The sequence below is a fragment of the Strix aluco genome, chromosome 27 (genome assembly GCF_031877795.1).
Source record: "Strix aluco isolate bStrAlu1 chromosome 27, bStrAlu1.hap1, whole genome shotgun sequence".
NCBI lineage: Eukaryota > Metazoa > Chordata > Aves > Strigiformes > Strigidae > Strix > Strix aluco.
Window position 1 is genome coordinate 1,099,101 of NC_133957.1, and position 17,766 is coordinate 1,116,866.

General features: G+C 42.1%; 1 protein-coding gene across 2 annotated transcripts in view; it reads right to left on the bottom strand.

The window, feature by feature from the left end:
* Positions 1–17,766, bottom strand: part of DIP2B (disco interacting protein 2 homolog B) — a 68,772-nt gene that overhangs the window by 31,564 nt on the left and 19,442 nt on the right. For both annotated transcript variants that reach the window (XM_074807752.1, XM_074807753.1), the window contains exons 2-3: positions 7,785–7,856; positions 626–769 (exon numbers count right to left, since the gene is read on the bottom strand). In XM_074807752.1, coding sequence (XP_074663853.1) covers positions 626–769; positions 7,785–7,856 — 216 coding nt within the window. The remainder of the gene's footprint in view (positions 1–625; positions 770–7,784; positions 7,857–17,766) is intronic.

Below are 17,766 nucleotides of genomic sequence, written 5' to 3' on the forward strand. Positions count from 1 at the left end.
CTTTATGAAATGGTGGTGTAAGACAGCAGTGTTACCACAGAAGGTATATTTGATAGACTTTATTTGCCCCTGTTGAAAAGAATACTTAAATCTTGCTAATGTAAAGTGAAAAACAAAACCAGGTGGAAACAAAAAAAATAGGTGCTGCCACCTTCTCCTTCCCTTAAGTGAGAAGGAAATCAGCAGGCTGCCAGTCAGCCATTTCTGCTGCTCTTTGGATACACTTTAAGCACAGACTGAGAAAGCCAGCTCTCATTCTCCAAGCTCCTAGAGCAGATATGCCCAGGAGTCACTAATTCCAGGAACAAATTATTACCTGTCACTTCACTGAATCTGGTTACCTACAGACATGGTTAAAAGAAGCTTTCCATTCTGTGAATGACTCGCACTGAATAGTTGCATTCAAGCCAGAAAATCAAGGTGTCAAAAAGTTATTTGCTTTTTCTACTTAGCGTTCTTTTTGATTCAGCAGCTGCAGTCCTACAAGTCTGATGTTTCTCCATATAGAACCACCAAGGCAGGACTTTCCATCAGGGATGAATCATAAGCTTGATTCCTTGAGAGGACACAGTACACTCTTCCTCAAGAACAGGAATCCCAGGTGAAGTCTTGCCCCGGCCCTTACCAGATCGATAGCGTTCATCTCTGGCTCCCCCTGAGCGAGCTCGGTGAAATTTGGATGAGGAGGAGGATGATGATGCTGAGGCTGGAGTCGCCGATGGAGCGGGCATCTGAGTTCTGGATTCCTTCTGTAACGCTGGATCAACCCCTGGAAAACAGTCGACAACTGTCCGAGAGCAGGAAACAAGAGTAGCTTTTTCTGACCATACTTTTCCCTTTTAGCATATAATTACAGGATTTCCCCCCTCCTTTTTTTTTGTAGTGAAGTGGATTAATATAAATTAGTATATTAATACATCTGTCCAATTATACCCTAAGCAATTAAGAAATACCTGTCCCTTTTTTGACCTTACTCTTAAGAGTTTTTTCCAGGTTTTTTCTTTTTAAGGAGTTGTTAGGCACTTGAAGTAAGAGACAATTTACAACAAATCTGAAGCAGGTGACATAACACTCAATATCACATAATTTAAGTAACCTATCAGTGATGGGGGAGATGAGGTCACCTTTAAAGAATCCATTACATAATCCAAAAGCAAAGGTGATAAGATCCAGATAAGTCTTGATACATGAACCAGTAGATAAGGCAGGTAAGTTCTACACTTCCACACACTCCACAGGGCCATTTGCAATGAACTGCAATGTTTTGTGATCCGGTATCTGTATTGTTTGCTCCCGATTTTGCCATGGTTCCAATGGGAACAGGACTGCACCATACTCTCATTACTGCATTAAGACAGAAGAGAATTCTCAGTTTAACGTGTGGTAAAGGGATATATGGGAACTGCTTTTAGACGTCATCGTCACTCACACCAGACTCCTTGCAGACACCGCTGCTACGGGCACAACGAGTAAAGGGGTTTGACTGATGCAGTAAGTCATTATCCCAAATTAAGTTGAGAAGAGCAAACTCATAGAAAAATACGTCGAGAAGCTGGGTTTGTTACTCAGTGTTCCACTGGCCAGTGCATGTTATTGACAGGAAAACCAATAATATACCAGCGGCAAGAGCCTCTGCTGTTCCCATTAATTAGAAAACCAAGTAGACCTCTAGTTGTCCAGGTTCTGGCTCCTTTCAGTGTGACAAGAAGTCAGTGGCTTTATCATCCTGGAAAAGTTTGCTTTTTCCATGAATACAGGGAGCTAAATAGATAAGAAATTGTCATTTTACACAATTCAGCACGGGGCACTAGAATTGTTGCTACTGGAGTCTCAATTCTAAAATGAACCTGTGTGTCAGTGGGAACTTTTTAAAAACTAAAAACAAAAGGTCATATAGCTGTAATTACCTTCAGGTTGTCACCTGAAGTCATGCAAAAAGAAGAGCAATTGTCTCATCTAAATATGCGCCGCTTATGAATTCTCACAAACTACCAAAGGGTTAGAGAAATGAAGAGGAAACCACAAATCCTGGACTCCAATTCCAGTTATACCACTTTCTTAGTGTGTGGTTTTAGGTAAACAACTTAAGGCAAGCGCCTCAAGCTCAGGGAACTTACAATACCAGCAGATCACACCTAACTAGTTGCAGAAATCTTCAACATCTCCTACACCTTCCAACATCCTAGAGAGCAGAGTACTAACTGAACGTTACAGCAGACTGACTACCCACTCAACCCAGCATTACACGCTTCGGAAAAAATTCAAGAATACGGGGCCCCGCGTCCCTGGAAGAAGTTCTCTCTCAACCCCTAGCATTGCTGTTTGACCTGGAAACCTTTTTGAAACTTTTCACCTCCTACTCAATTTTTTAGTAACATCAACGTTCAACGGAGGCAAGATCCTGAGCTTGTATTAATGATTCTTTAAACTATCATGTCAAAGAATTAGAACCTTTAGTTGAAAAGAACATATCCTGCTAGCCAGAAATTCTCAAACCATATTAGGGGGACAAACAACTACTCCCCATTTCCACTGGTATTTTTTGGATATCATAACATATAACACAGAGTTCTGTATTGGCTTACCCAAACATAACCATTGCCTGCACAAAGAAGCCAGCAGCACAAGAAGTAGAATGGAAGAGAAAAAGAGACTCCTGCAGTTTAGCTGCAGGACCTGGTACTCAGAAGACCTGGACTTCAGAGCAAGACTTTTCAATTCAAAATTTCAGTTTACCCACATCTGAAAGAATCAGTGTTTGTGTCCCCTTCCTGTCATTCTGGAACACGCTTCACTGACAACGAGTTTAACATCTTCGTAGCACGTATCTGCCTTAATCAAAACCAAGAGTTTTATTTTGATCCAAAGACAAGACAACTTCACAGACTGAGAAAAGCTTAATGCTTTCTGATCATTTGAGTATTTACAAATTCAAGTACCCACTAGATGTCAGCAGCAGATTTAACACTATTTAAAATGAATTATTAAATTCATATTCAGTTGTGTCTCATAAGTCCTGCAAAAGCATCTCATCTGCTCTGCGGGACATCACAAGGCAAACATGACATTCCATTTACAAAGGGATCAAATGTGTCTGTAAGTGACATGACACACCAAGAGCAAGCTCTCTGTTTAAACATTTTGCTATGACATAATAACATGTTACAGCAGCCTAACAAAGCATTCAGGCACAGATGAGGGAAAAAGTGTGTAGCTGCAGTAAATCACAAATGGTTGTACAACAAAGCGACGTGAGCGAGCTAAGCCTGGCAGGTGATAGGTGACTTATTTAGCATTCTCTTTATAATAATCCTGCTATAGCTGCAGCTTCTGCTGGCAGGATCTGAATCTACAGGGACATGAAGAATAAATTATTTTAGATTTGCTTTTGAAGGATGCTACGGATTTTTTAATTGTCCTTAGTTTTAAAGCAGAATCAACTGCTTTGTGATCCCTACGCTTTGTTGACAGAAGAGGTTCAATGATTTAGAGAATCAGAGATTTTTTTCCTAAAAAGATTTTTAGATTAAAAGCACAATTATCAGCATCATGTATGATCAACGAGGATAAATGTTTCCATTAATAACAAGGACAGTAAGTGCTAGATTCAGCTGACAGAAGAAAAGCAGCAGGCAAACCTGTTATTCTGCTGGTTTGCATACAGAACTGAAGTGCTAGTGTTGGACTGGCTATTCCTTATAACAAGATGATTTTTTCAAGCTACATGCCTGTAAAAATCATGTAAATAACCAGCTCCAGTAGCTAGGGTTTACACGTCAGCCTGAGCAGCACTTCCAGAACACAGGGGCCAGCCTGGCTCAGCAGCAGGCAGGGCTGCAGCAGCTCAGTGTGATCGCTGCCGTCTTCCAGGGCTGAGAGGGCCGAGAACTCACCAGATTTAGGAGATTCAGAGACTTCTGCAGGAGTTACTAGCTAGATGGATCTTAATTCTGCCCTGTACAAGACGTGAAGGAAGAATTCAGGTGCTCCATTGATTTAGTCCTGGCTACTATTTTAAAGATGGAGAAATTTATTTCCTAGAGTCAAGTGACAAGCTTTATTTGCAATTGTGATACCCCTCAGACTGAATAAGGAAGAAAATAATTCCCCATTTGTGGTAGCTGCAAGTCATATCTTGTAAATGGGTGAAACTCTCTAAACAACACTAAGCTGGAGTGTGTGTGCATGATTTACAGGTTTAGACAAAGCTGTTTTACCACTGGTTACTATTCCACATTAGCTCTCATTTGAAATAACATGATGCTGAAAGACAGGGGTGAGGGCGGGGGGAAGAAATAAAAAGGCAAAACTTCACAGTAGAGTTCTGCTGACTTACTGGCAGTCCACAACACACTGGGTGGCAGGAAGGACTCTTCTGGGACAGGAAATCTATGACAGCCCACTCGGGAAGCAAAGAAGAAACGTGCCACGATTTCAAAGAAATGAAACGCTACAGTAACAGAATCTGTGTTCCCACCTCGTGCTATCCATGAGTAACATGAAGCAGAAAAACCAACAAAATGTACATTATCAGCTTAATTTCACAGATCAATTAAATTAGCTTCAAATGTAATCAATCTCAACAGGTTTACAAGCATATTACTCCTGTCTTCTAACACCTTTCCCCGAGGTACTGAAATACAAAACCCACCGCATCGCATTCATTTTACGTTTTCAATAAAAACAGTAAGTACTCCAATATTGAAAATTTTAAATTTTTTTCTTTTTTTTCATCATCATGAGAATAGGAAACAGGAGCAAGAGCACTCTAGCAGTTATATAAAGAGGTTCTGACAGTGAATCAGTGCTTAATGAATATAATTTCCTTCACACATTAGCAGAGGAACCGAACGCATTATCTTAAATAGCAAGAAAACGTACTCTGCCAACAGTCTATGTGCAAGGGCTGCTAATTTTGGCAGGAGGCATTCCTGTGTCTGCATTGTTTGAGCTAAAAAGTTGTGAATGCTTTTCCAGGTTTGCAGCAACTAATATGGACAGGAACTCTTTCCCTGGGCAGAAGTCTGCCTGTAGTCTGCAGCAAAAACTAGTTTTAAGAGGTGGTGGGTTACTACACCATCTCTTAGCAGCAGAGCAGTTCATCTGTCCTTCCAAAAAGCGTTTTTTTTTCAAAATAGCAAAAAATAGCATTGTACTGCATCTTTTAAAATAGGCATAAAAATATTCGGTCCTCACAACTGACTCTGAGGGTGAAAACGTCGGCGTTACTCCAAAAAAAGCAACATCTCAAAGCGCTGAGACCCCAGGCCGTTTCAGAAGGCGACTTATGGTTGAGCTGCAGTTACAGACGTTCAGAAAGAGCCCACGGATGAGACGAGAGCAGGGCGGCCCCGGCAGTGGTGGTTTGTCAGGCGTGTAACGTGACGGGAGCACGCCTGCCCTCCCTGGTTTGGTTCCGGCAGCACTGAAATCAGCAGCATTACTCAACGTGCACAACCTGGGAAGCTGCTCAAAAAACTTTCTTCAAAGCCTTTTGTGCAGCAGCCAGCACGTAACAGGGGAGAAACAATGCCGGTATCACAGCTCCATCACCTCCGTGAGTTCCAGCTACAAAAATGGATGTCGCACCGGGAAAACATGTATCTTTAGGTAATTAACACTGTTGCCTTAACTCTAAAATAATGAGGCAAGCTCCCAGAGGCAATGTGAATGGAGCACGGACTTAGCAATAAGAATCTCCCAAATTATAATGCTGACATGCCCTGACATGTCATCATACCCACTTTCCTCTCATTTCACATCTACGAAATGGAGACGATACACGAGCGAACATCAGGAAGGTGCTTTGAGAAATGCAATGTGCTAAATGCAGGAGTAAATACTATTTTTTTTTTTTTGTTGTGGACTAAATGAATTTTCTGCTCATTAACAAGGTGATTTGATTCTGAATCCCTCATGCACGACTTCAAGAGGGTTTTTACAGCAGGAGATTCTTAGATAGAGGGGCAGCTGGCTATAAGATATATAAAAAGCTGCAGGGCTGAGCCAGAACAGCAGTCAAAATGCCATCTTAATTGGTGACCTATCAGCCTCTGCCTCTTCCTGAACTTTGGCTCATTCTGCAGCTTTCAAACGTGTGACAATTAAAATAGCAAGGCTACAGACAGCCTTGCCAAACACTTTTTTTTTCCCCCCCCTCCTAATTAAACAACGTTTTCTGAAACAAACTAAACATGTGCAAAGTGACAGGCGTGAGGGACACAAGATCATGTTGCCAGATGAAAAGCAACTTGTAGAGCTTCAGCCTCCACCGGACTCCGGGACAAAAGCAAGTGTGCCAAGAGGCACCTGAACATACGAAAGGAGCCACATTTCCTTCTAAGGTTCAAGATCGCCACTGGTACACACGTTGGGCTGTGCGACTGCAAAACCTGCTTAACAATTATCTGCTTAGGAAGACCACGAAGAGGGGTTAGTCATGGGTATTGCTTTTTGGGTTCTTTAAATAACAGACACAGATTTGATACAAAGGTAGTAACCCAGTCTTCAGAGATTCCTATCACATCCTGGTTCCGGGAGGCAGTCCACACTATTCAGCTGTTTGTAACAAAATCTCAACTTTGAAGGCTAAATACCAATTTTTGCTTGCCGCGCTACCCCTGGCGGGTTGGCTCAGACAGAATGGGCTCTTCTGCTGCGTATAAAGCACCCGCTATGGCAGTAAGTCTTGGACAAGAGAACAGGCACCAGCTTTAGTTGAATACGCAAGCAAAACAAAGTTGAGGAACAACTGGGATGGAGGAGACCAGGAATGCAACCACCAAGTGTTTTGGAGGGGCAGAGTCTAGAAGTTACCACATGACAGTAGCAGAGTCCTTTTATGTTCCTCAAGCAACTGCCTGAAGTGAACTGCTGTAATTTCAGCAGAAAAAAACCCCCATACGATCCTTCCCCAACGGATGCAGTGCTGATGGTCAATAAATGCACTTTTAGCCTTCACTCTTTTTTTAATTTTTTTTGGCAGTAGTTCAGTCTCAGTAAATTACAGTAAGTCCAGTCATGACTGCCTGTCATACCCATTCACTCCCCAAACTGCTACGAGCCAGACACATTAGTTTTTAGTGGTTAAACATCTCGGCATATCAGCAGAGCAATTATTTTGGGTAAGCATCCCCATAATAATTATTAGGCATACTTTCAGCCATGTCCTTCAGTTTACAATTATATATAATTATCCTACATACAATCAGCTCTACTGCTAAGGATCTTTGAACCAAAAGAAACAGATGTAAACAAAGTACATGAATTCAGCTACTCTGGTAAAATAAACCAACAAATTATGAAAATTCTAATGTTTCTCCAACAAAGAATTAAGATGGCTGGAAGGAGGATGCAGGACAGGCCAGCTCTGCAGTTAAGCCATTTTTAAGGAGGTTTCAAGAATGATTCTTGAGGAACTCACACTTCACGATTGATTCCAAGCCCTTGAGTTCTCAGTGGACAAGGGAGTAGGACATGATTTATGTATGTGGGAGATAAAGACAAGGCATACAAAGTGTTAACATACACAGCACTCCACAGAGACCCACCAAACAGCTCTGGAACTACCAGGAATCCCTGGAGTTCAATGTGAACAAGCCAACTAGAGACAAAATAGTGCCCATGACTTCACGGCATCCATGCAGTCTCTGCAGTGTAACTATTAGATAGCTGAGGAAACACGTATGAAACGGAATAGTTCAGAGGTGGCAAAAGGAATCTTCACTCCACAGATCCCTGTAACGTCAAGGCTATGCAAAAAGCCGGCTGAAACAAGTACCTACCTTGGGTTTGTGGAACATACGGAGCCAGAAGTTTTGCTCTCTTCTTCTCATACCCCTTTTGTGTGATGTCCCCTAAAACCAAGGAAAGAAAAACTCATTTAACTATGTCCTCATTTTTCTGTCTGAGGTCTGTCTGCTTTTCTTTTCAGTGATTTGAAGGTTTCACCTGCACACTGCAATGCATATGCTGAAGAAAACCTGAAACCAAATAAATGCGAGTACATGATGATTTCAAAGCCTCCGTGTTACAGACCTTCTGTAGTTTCCCTTGGGATCAGATATACACTATACGTGATAATTTGAATCAGAACAGCTATCTAAATGGAATATCAAAGCAATGAAAACCTAAAAAGGGAAACTCTAAGTGCATGAAAATATTCTGTAACCACACAGCCAACTCAGGCTAACAAAACGGAGTAATTCCCTGACAACAGGGCAAAGGGAAAGTGCAAATTCAGAGCCTTGTCCTAAACTAATCAAACGGAGAACAGCTTTTAGCAAATAAAGTGAGCCCACTGCAGGAGCTGTTTAGGGCACCTCCGAAAACTGGGGCAAGGATGAGCAGAGTCAACTTCTAGACTACTGCCCAGCAAGCACACTCTGCGATCCAGAAAATCAGACTTTTACTCATGTCTATTTGATATTCAGTGAAAGCAAGCTGGGGGTTGGGGGTTTTTAACCTGGTAGTAGCTGTAATTCCACTGTTTGCCTACTAGTAGGAGCATGCTCGAGTTCCACAGAAGCAAAAACTCCAGAAGAAAATAAGTATTAGTAAACTTTTCCCTTTTTTAAAAAACCAATCTGTCTGATCCTGGAGATGTACCATCTGGCGGCCGTCTTTTGTTTTAATTTCTCACATTACATCAGAACCACAAGAAAGACCGAAACCTTGAAGGGATTAAAACAAAAAGCCCTGCAGCATTTCAAGCCTTTTTGTAGCCTGACCTGCACTTGTAACCTCTTATCTCTTGGGGCCGAAAGATTGGAAGTGATCAAACACATAGCAATAAGAAAACAGAATTATTTGATATTACCTCTCAAGCTAAAATTAAGCCCATATTTGTATTACGACAAGAAACTAGTGATCACAAATGACATGTTTTCTTTGCTGGGAGCCTGATTATTGCAAGGCAACGGAGTACTAGACACTGAGCACAGGCCACTATTTGCTGCCTTACAGCATCCTTCTGCCAGACATTTCCCACCCAACCTGGAGGGCCTCAGCAGAAAAGGTGATTAAAGGGTTTAGGCACTAAGCCCTCCCACCACAACCAGCCTCTGCTACAACATTCCAGCTAACTGGCCATTTTGGTTATAAAGGTGATTTTGCAGTACTGAACTGCTTGGAAAGGGAGTGGGCTTCACTCCCTTGTGCTGGACAGTCAAATCCCTGTGTCACCTGCAACACCTAGACTAAAAGTTTTGAAGCTGAAATGGGCACTTACACTGCTTAGTGGAGGGCGTGCATTTGCACTCAGAATTTTATCTCACTCCTATTACACTATGCTTGAGTCAGGCCCCAACAAGTCCAAACAAATCCAGTAACTGAAAATTAGAATATCCATGAAGCACTGAAATGCCAAGCAAAGCATTAATTTTAATGCTCGATTGCAATACATAGCTCAGTTAAATTAATCCAGCTCACAAGAAAGGTATGCTGCCAGGGTAAGAAAAGTACACCTTCAAAAAAAGAGCTATACACAGAGCACAGGCCAAAAGGGTAACAACGTTCTGATCGACTGCAGGAGCTACAAAATCCACCACGTTTCCTGAGATTCGCCTCTCCATTTTCAGAGGCAGTTTTAATTCTCCACATTTGTTCATTTGGGTAGCAAATAGACCAGGGTGACTGCCACTTCAGGAAAAACAAACCTGCGCAGAAAGGGGGAGGCGTTTTCCCTTCTAAGCCAACCCACAGATTTGTTTGTAGCTTGTTATTTCGTGATTAATTTCTCCACAAGACTTAATTGGACTCTTGACATTGGTGGTTACACACTATATGTAATGAAACATGTGCCACAGAAAATTGCTGGAATTACTAAGGAACACCAGCACGTCATGAGCAAATACCAGCACTTTCAATTGAAGTACCACATTCTGTTTTACGCATGGGCAAGGAAAGAACTCTCTCCAATCGCTCGCTCCACAATATCATCCCTACCAATAAAACAAACCTAGCCTCACTCAACGCAAGGCTTACGGTTCACGGACCTGGATTTGGAAGTCTGAAGCGGAGGTGGGATACTACTGAAAAATAAGAAGGTAACTCAGGCCAAAACACTATTTGCAAACTTACTACCAAGCGATGCAGATCATTTACATTATTGCTTGAAAAAAGGATTCTTGGAGCATAAGCTACTAAGAAGATAAAAAGCCTAATGCTATTTGGCAAGAGCAGGAAAGGTCCAACTAGCAAAATTCAAGCAACAGAAACAAGGGTGATAAATTCCTGGGACTTCCCTGCAGCACTGCGTCTTCCCACTGCTGAATTTCCATGTAGTTTGTCAAAAAAATAAATAAAAAAACCCAACCATTATTTTAACAAACAGATTGACAGTCTCAAGCACCTGCCTACAGAATAGAAACAGTAATGCTTAAATTTTTAGACTAGCCCAGCTGAAGGGGAAGTAGGCAGTAGGGACTGAAAAGGTTAGAAGAAACAGGTAAGTTGAGTTCTCTATTTAAGGATAGGCACCCATGCAGGTGAGAAACAGAAAACAATTATCTGAAATAAAGCTCCAGCAAGACACAGGGACTAAGACTCTCAAAAAAAGCTTGTGTGTAGGCATGGGTGACAGGTGTAAAGTCATCTCAATAAAATTATGATCCAGTTACTACAACCACAACAATTGTGTCCCAATTGATATCTCAAGCCTTGGAAGCAAGTGTCCCTTTAATACGCCGCACGAGTGGAACGAATTTATTGTATAAAGCCTCTTCTCTCTGGTCATACAGTGTCCAAATTTGGTATCAACCCACTGAGATAGAAACCACAGATTCACTAAGAGAGGAATTTTCTTTCACCCTATTCCTTTTCTGCTGATCTACAGGAAATGGAAACAGCTAGATCCAAACATAAACACGGACTTCCTCCCTGAGTATCATAAATTACTGCAACAGGAAAAGAACCAAGACAATAGGACTGCAATCTCAAGAACCATTCACTCCTGCTACATAAACCTGGTAAATCAACCTCGCTTCCATAAATTAAACACTTTGTGACATTTGGTGTGCTAAAGCCTCCCAGATAGCTGAAAAAACCACCCAAGAACCACAACCCCTCTCTACACAGATGCAAGACACAGCACTACAAAGAAAGCATTAGCAAAGCAAATGAGAGCTGACAATTTAGCTTGAAAATGGTGCTAGTGTTTGTTCATTCCTAGGAAAGAAATTACAAACACAAACACTTACTGCTGAGACATTCTTTTGGCCTTCTCCCAGCTACAACTGTTTCTGTTCAGTTGTGGCCTATATTTATCTATATCCCAAGCCAGGCACGGTTGTGCCTCCACACGCTGAGGAGGCCCTGCTAAGGAAATGGGAGTCTTGTCAAGAGAAAGCAAAGCTTCAGCTTCTCTTCACTCAAGACCCTTCTGCCATAAGCAACCGTAAGATTCTTGGATGTCACGATCTTTCCTACCGTCTCAAAATGGGATGTCAGAATCTTTAGGTTTTTTGGTGTTTTGTTTTTTAAAGGACACATGAGAGTGAGCTAAGCTGCTGATTACTGAAGCAGCAGAGGAACAGGCTCCCCTTCCTGGACACCTCTGCTGCCGGCAACCATCAGCTCAGGCGTAGTGACGTCTTCAGCTTCCACAGATAACCAGTACATTAGGACAGACTGAAGCCCATCACCACTACAACCCAGTTCATCAGCTCCACACACCACCACTTTCCTCACTGTGCTACCCAAACTCAGTTTTCCCACCCCAACCAACACAAAGTTCTGCTAACACCTTCACTACTCAAATGTTAACTCATCCCAACACATGAGAAATTTTCTCCTGCAGAGCCACCAGCTCAGTCTTCCTGCTCATTTCAGAGTGTCTGATGGACCCGCTCCAGCCAGCTTCACAGAACAGGTTCTCTGGCAGGAGGCCGGCACTGGTGTTGCATTGCTTCAGTAATTCCTCATCTCGCTAGATATCACAATACTGTTCCTCTCTTTCAACCCTCTCCTCCCCCTCCCCTTAATCTTTTCTCTCTTCTGACAGTTTTAAAAGAAGAACTTGAAGAAATCCTACTTTTCAAGACACGGCAGGTCTTGCAGAAGATGTGCTTCTGTGGATTCAGAGTAGGAAATAACTCTAGATTTATGGTTTGCAGAAACAAGACAAGTTCAATCAAGGAGCAATGATCTCTCCTCACTTGGAATGCTTGGACAATAACCCTGACTGCAGACATCTCTGTGATGAAATCCAAGAGGCCCGGCTTGTTTGTGATTAAACAAGTGTCCATCTGAGAAACAGAATTCCTGAAAAAAAAGCAAAAAATGGCTTCTGAGATGCCTTTTTCATGGTTCTCCTAATTCCTTGAGAGGAAATCAGCATTGATCCTCATCATGCAAATCCAACCTGGATGTTGTGACCATTGAGAGTGCAAGAGAAAAGAAGAACTCGGCAATGACAGAAAACAGAGGGGTACGGGCTTACCCAGAGCAGAAGGAAGCCCAGGGAGCTACAACTGATCAGCCTCGATGTTACACCTATATTCAAATCATGCAATAGAGAAGCCTGAAACTTCAGGAGTCTCACCGCCCTGTGACGCCAGGCTGCTTTTTAGCAATTATAGTTGATGATCTATTCTAAACAGTGGTGCTCAATCAGTGCAAGGTGGTAACACCAGCTAATCCTGCTGCGCTCAGACAATACTCCTCTTTCAACATCCTTGCTCCCCTTCCCCCCATGGAATGAGAACACTGAATCATTTACTGTCTAACAAAACCATAATTACTACAGTGGAGAAATTAAGGAAAATGATCACGTAGTGCACAGCATCTCCCCAACAAAGCCTCCAAACACTTGACTGTATCAAGCAAAAGATTCAAATTTGAAAGCAGTTTGTATGCATTTTTAAAAAAGGTATGCTTTTTTAAAAAAACAAAAAAAGTTGATGTTTCTAGCAGTTTATGCTAACAGAGAACCATGGAAATGCTTCTGGTACATCCAGTAGCCCCAAAACACAGATAGCTACTCTATTTAACAGCAAATACTGTAATAAGATTATAACAAAAATAAGGAAATAAGTTCTGTTATCAGCACTGCATCTGCTTTTCAGGTCTCACCCCTATAAATGACCCTGATGACTTTGCCCTTCTTGCCTTGATCTCTCGGCACATGTGACAGGTAACGTCTCCCTGTAGTTTTATCATCTCGAACTTGCTCTGAAAGAATAAAGCCTGGTTTTGCAGAGCTTGATTTTGGATTTCCTGTCCTTGACCAGAAGTAGACACCAAACTGGAGATACTGAAACCCAGAAGCGTGGCTGAAAGTCCAAACTGTTCTTTTGCTGCATGCCATTTCCAGATAAGGTCTTTCAAGTGGGTTTGGAAGTGTTAGGTGGCATGTTTGAGAAATCCAAAATGAGGAAGGTATGCACTTTAGCACTTAAGACTGTCTCAGTTACGGCCTAGGCAGAAATTAAGTATCAAACCAATGAGTTCAGCACTTCAGCAAAAAATGTTGTCGCCACTCATTTATTTTGCAGCTAGGTATCATCTTTCTTCCATTTCCTGGAGGACTGGCAACTTCTGGACACCCCCAGCCCCGACAGTTTTACCAAGACTTAACACTAGGATGTCCTCAATCCCAGGCCTCAGCAACCCAAAAGACAACATTTAACCCTTTTTTCTACAGCTGTATGTTCAAGCAGACTATACCTGTTAAATGGTCTTGCACTCCTAACGCTCTTCGGCTAGAACTTCAGCACAAAAACTACGTTTGAAACAAGTTTAGACAATTGCCTCTTTCTGTTTGAGGCCAAATGATGATGCAGCTTCAAAGATTCCCTCCTCCTTCCTTCTGGTGAAGCTGTATATCAGGTTTGCTCCTTGAAGACAACACCAAGGTCTGCAAACTGTACAGTCTTCCAGAACAGAGTCACTGATTTCTTGAAGGAAAGCAAGGCTTACTCACTCTATATGTCACCAAAACAAAGTAAGAAAACCAAACAGAACAGGTTTGTGCTTTGCAGTTTCCCTTTAACAGTACCATTCTGTTCCCATTAAGAACATGAATAGGCTACTGAAAAAAAGAGCAAGTCTTACAAAGCTGTGTTTGTTAAGCACAAGCATTATACTGCTACAGTTTCAGCCCTAAAAGTTTCACGGACAGATCAGCTCCAGATTAATTTATATACACAGTACAAGTCTGCTTGGCTGCAGCACTGTGGGGACTCTGTTCCACAGTTTCAAAAATCTTTTCTAAAGGCTTACGAACGTTGCTTTACCAAATTAAAACTATTTTAATTTCAACATTTATTATTTCAAAAGGATGCAATTCAAGATCAGGTTTCTGGGGCACAGTCTGCCCCGCGTACGTGGCTGTTGCCCGACTGCCACACTGCAGAGGTCTGGGTCACTTAAGGTCACAGGTGCACTTCACCACGAGCCACTTACCGTGTGCCTTAACCCTTTGTAATATTTTTGTTGTTTTACCTTTAAACAAGAAATCCAACTACTGAAACTATACTGAAGAATCTCTTTATCTTACAACAGCATTTCAGAGTTTCAGATGTCCTCGATTCACCCGTCTGGGCCCATGTCTTACGGGTAGTGAGCTTAGATGCCATATGTGATGCATCACCAAACTGGGTGAGCTGAGGACAGAGCGCAGTTTTCTTTGTGCATGTGGGCAGGGGGTGACCAATGAAGAGGAGGTGTCACCGGATCACTTCAGCCAGAGACCCTCCCTTCCTCACAAAAAAAAAAAAAAAAGACACATACGGTAACTTCTCATCACCATTTCTGCGAAAATGGCACTATCCAGGGTCAGCAAAATGAGTTCTCAAAGGCTTTGCAAGACCGAGACACTGAAAAATGCCTGGAAGCTTACCAGTGTAAATAAAAGAGCCTCTCATAGATGTGCTACACTTCTGCTGCTGCTCCTCCTTGCCGCAGACACGAGAACGTTCTCCCACGTGACTGCGCACGGTTTACACAGCGCCAACGTGACAGGGGGATTCTCAGCATTTTTTTTAAAGGACGTCCCCATGAAAGTTGCTCAGACGACCACAAAGCCTGACTTCGAGCCATACCTCTGGTTCATTTGTGTGCAAGAACCAAACGGCCGGAGATACTCAACTTCCAGGTCCTCACCCGTGACAAAAGGATGCACAAGTGTGCATCAGCAGCTCAAATCACGCATGGGTAACAACATCTACCTTTACAAAAGGTAAAACGTTTTTTAAAGGGTTCTAAAACCTCTTGAAGGTAACCCTTAAAACCTTTAAATACATCACTAAATTCTGTTAACCCTGATAACCCCATTAAATACAGGCTCTGCTCACTGTCTCTAACCTCCACAAAATACAACACCGAAGTCAACTTTATACAAGATATTATGTTGCAAAGTGCAGCCGTATAAATTTTACATGTTACCCATAAAACCAGCACATGCACATAAATAGCTTAATCCCATATACAAATAATAAATCTTGCATGTAACCCCATCCTGGGAAAAAAAAAAAAAATTTAAATAGATGCAACTTGTCATGGGGAAAAAATGCGTTTTCCCTTCTGAATGCTATAAAGGGCACAAAACCAAGGCTTTGTCACAAATAGGACTTTACAAAATCTATTCAAGGGAAACATTTTCATCTATTTTTAATATGTAGTCAATGAGAAGAATGTGGATTTAGATGTAGGAACGCTTAACAGTGTTTGTAATACTAGTCCTGCATCAGAACAATGCATTTAAATGTGAAACAGAAAGTGTCACATACACGTAGGCAAGAACCAGCTCTACTCACAATCTGAGCTGAGTAAAGCAAGACAACTCACAACGCATTTAAAAAACCCAGATGAAGCAATTCTGCCCTGAATAATGCTCTTTTCTGACTAACCTCCTGGTCACAGACACTAGCAGAAATTCGCATGTGTTTAATCCTCAGCACAAACGCACAGACCTGGCCCTCTACCACTACACTGAAAACAAAAGTTTCCCAGGAAATGACTAAACTTTATGCAAGAGTAACAACCCTGTGATTCAGCACTTATTCAGTAGGTAGGTACATCGTTGTCTTCCTTACGGTAGAAACTGAATTATTAGAACAGTGAGTGCTGATAACCTTCTCCTAGGAGTTGTCCATCCAGCCCAACTACAAAAGATTACACACACGTAGACTCTTTGCCTGTTCCAAACAGCACGCACTTTCTCCACAAGACAGACCAGTGTGGAAAGATGATTTTCCAAATAAAGCCTGGTTTTAACCCAGGAATAAAGAGAAAAGCATGCGGGCACCCCAAGAAAGCTCTCTATCTTGCTGTAAAACACTTCAGACGCATGGACTGCCACCCACAATTAGAAAGCCACACGAGAGCTGCCCTTGGGTTTCCCCCAACCTGCAGTAAACAGCGCTCAGTGACAGTCCGGGGCTCTGACAAACGTGGTGATTGATTAAAGTCAGATGTACGAAGCTTTTACCCCACCCGCAGCCACCGGCGACACCACAGTTTCCAGCCCAAGGTATTTGCTGAAACCAGACAGTCCCTGGCATTTATTCTGCACCTCGGTTCCAGGGGAGGATGGGCCCTCGCCGGGGCTGTTTTCCTCTCGGCTCTCCCGCAAAAAACCTGATCATATTTTTGCAGCCTTTTGTCCAGCAGCTAACACGGCCACACAAAAACATCAGAATATTACCGCAGTGAGTCCGCCTGGGATAAGATTAAAACAGACGCTACTATGGGTTTTAATCCTGTGTGCAATTCCTAACGCCTACCCTTTCATGGCTCTCGGGTGCCAATATTTAATAATTCTCTTGAAAGAGGCTTCAATTTTTCTAACATAAGCAAACTGCCACAGGTATTCCCTGCTGGTAACTCTCCTCCAAATCTGACACCCCAGCAACAGCTTGACAAGCCATCCCAAAGAGCAGTTTGGATACGTAGCCCATCTCAGTCCAACTATACCCAAAGTTACTTTTGGTAATTAAATTCTAGGTTCTTGAATAAAATGCAAGAATGGGAGAAGAGGAATTACTACCCTATCTATCGATCGAACACAGTGCTCCTCACACAAAGTATTTGGCATGGAAATGCAAATCTGACCTTCCTTTAAACACAGTGTCAACAGAGCACTAACCTAGTTGGCATGTCATACTGCACGGTAGCACAATAATTATGTATTTCCAGGTGGGAAAATGCTATTCCAAATCATAGTGCAATCAGCTTGGTGATTATGCATGATGAAACAAAGAAAGATACCTTGATGAAAGCATTAGCACTTAAAAGGTCACTCCCCAAACAAAAATCAACTTTTAAAAAAAACAATCGCAACAATGAATTTTTCAAAACTAAAGAGGCAAGACATCTACCACGACATGTTCTCCCACATGCCTCCTACCCTGGTTTTCCCAAAGAGGCAGTACCAAGTGTGTATTCATAAGGATGTCACTGCTGTGTCACGGAAAAAAGCAGCAGAGAAAAAAGTGATGGCTGCTCAAGAGAGCAAAACACATTGTTTTTCCCAAAGCAGTGAAATCTGAAACACAAACCACAGTCATTTTACAGCATTAACAAGTGCTTATTCTCGGATAGTTACTATTAAACAGTATTAGTCACCGTAGTAGGATTCCACTACTTAAAAGTTAAAGCAATACAATTATTAATCTTTTACCCAGCCTCAAATTAGTGTGCAACACCAGTAATTTGTCTGGCGGAAACTCCCACCAAATTCCAGAAGTGTACCCGACAAAAAGTCAGCAGGCAGACTCAGGGAGCAGCTACGAAATTTTTTTGGTTTTGCTATTCATTTCTTTCAAG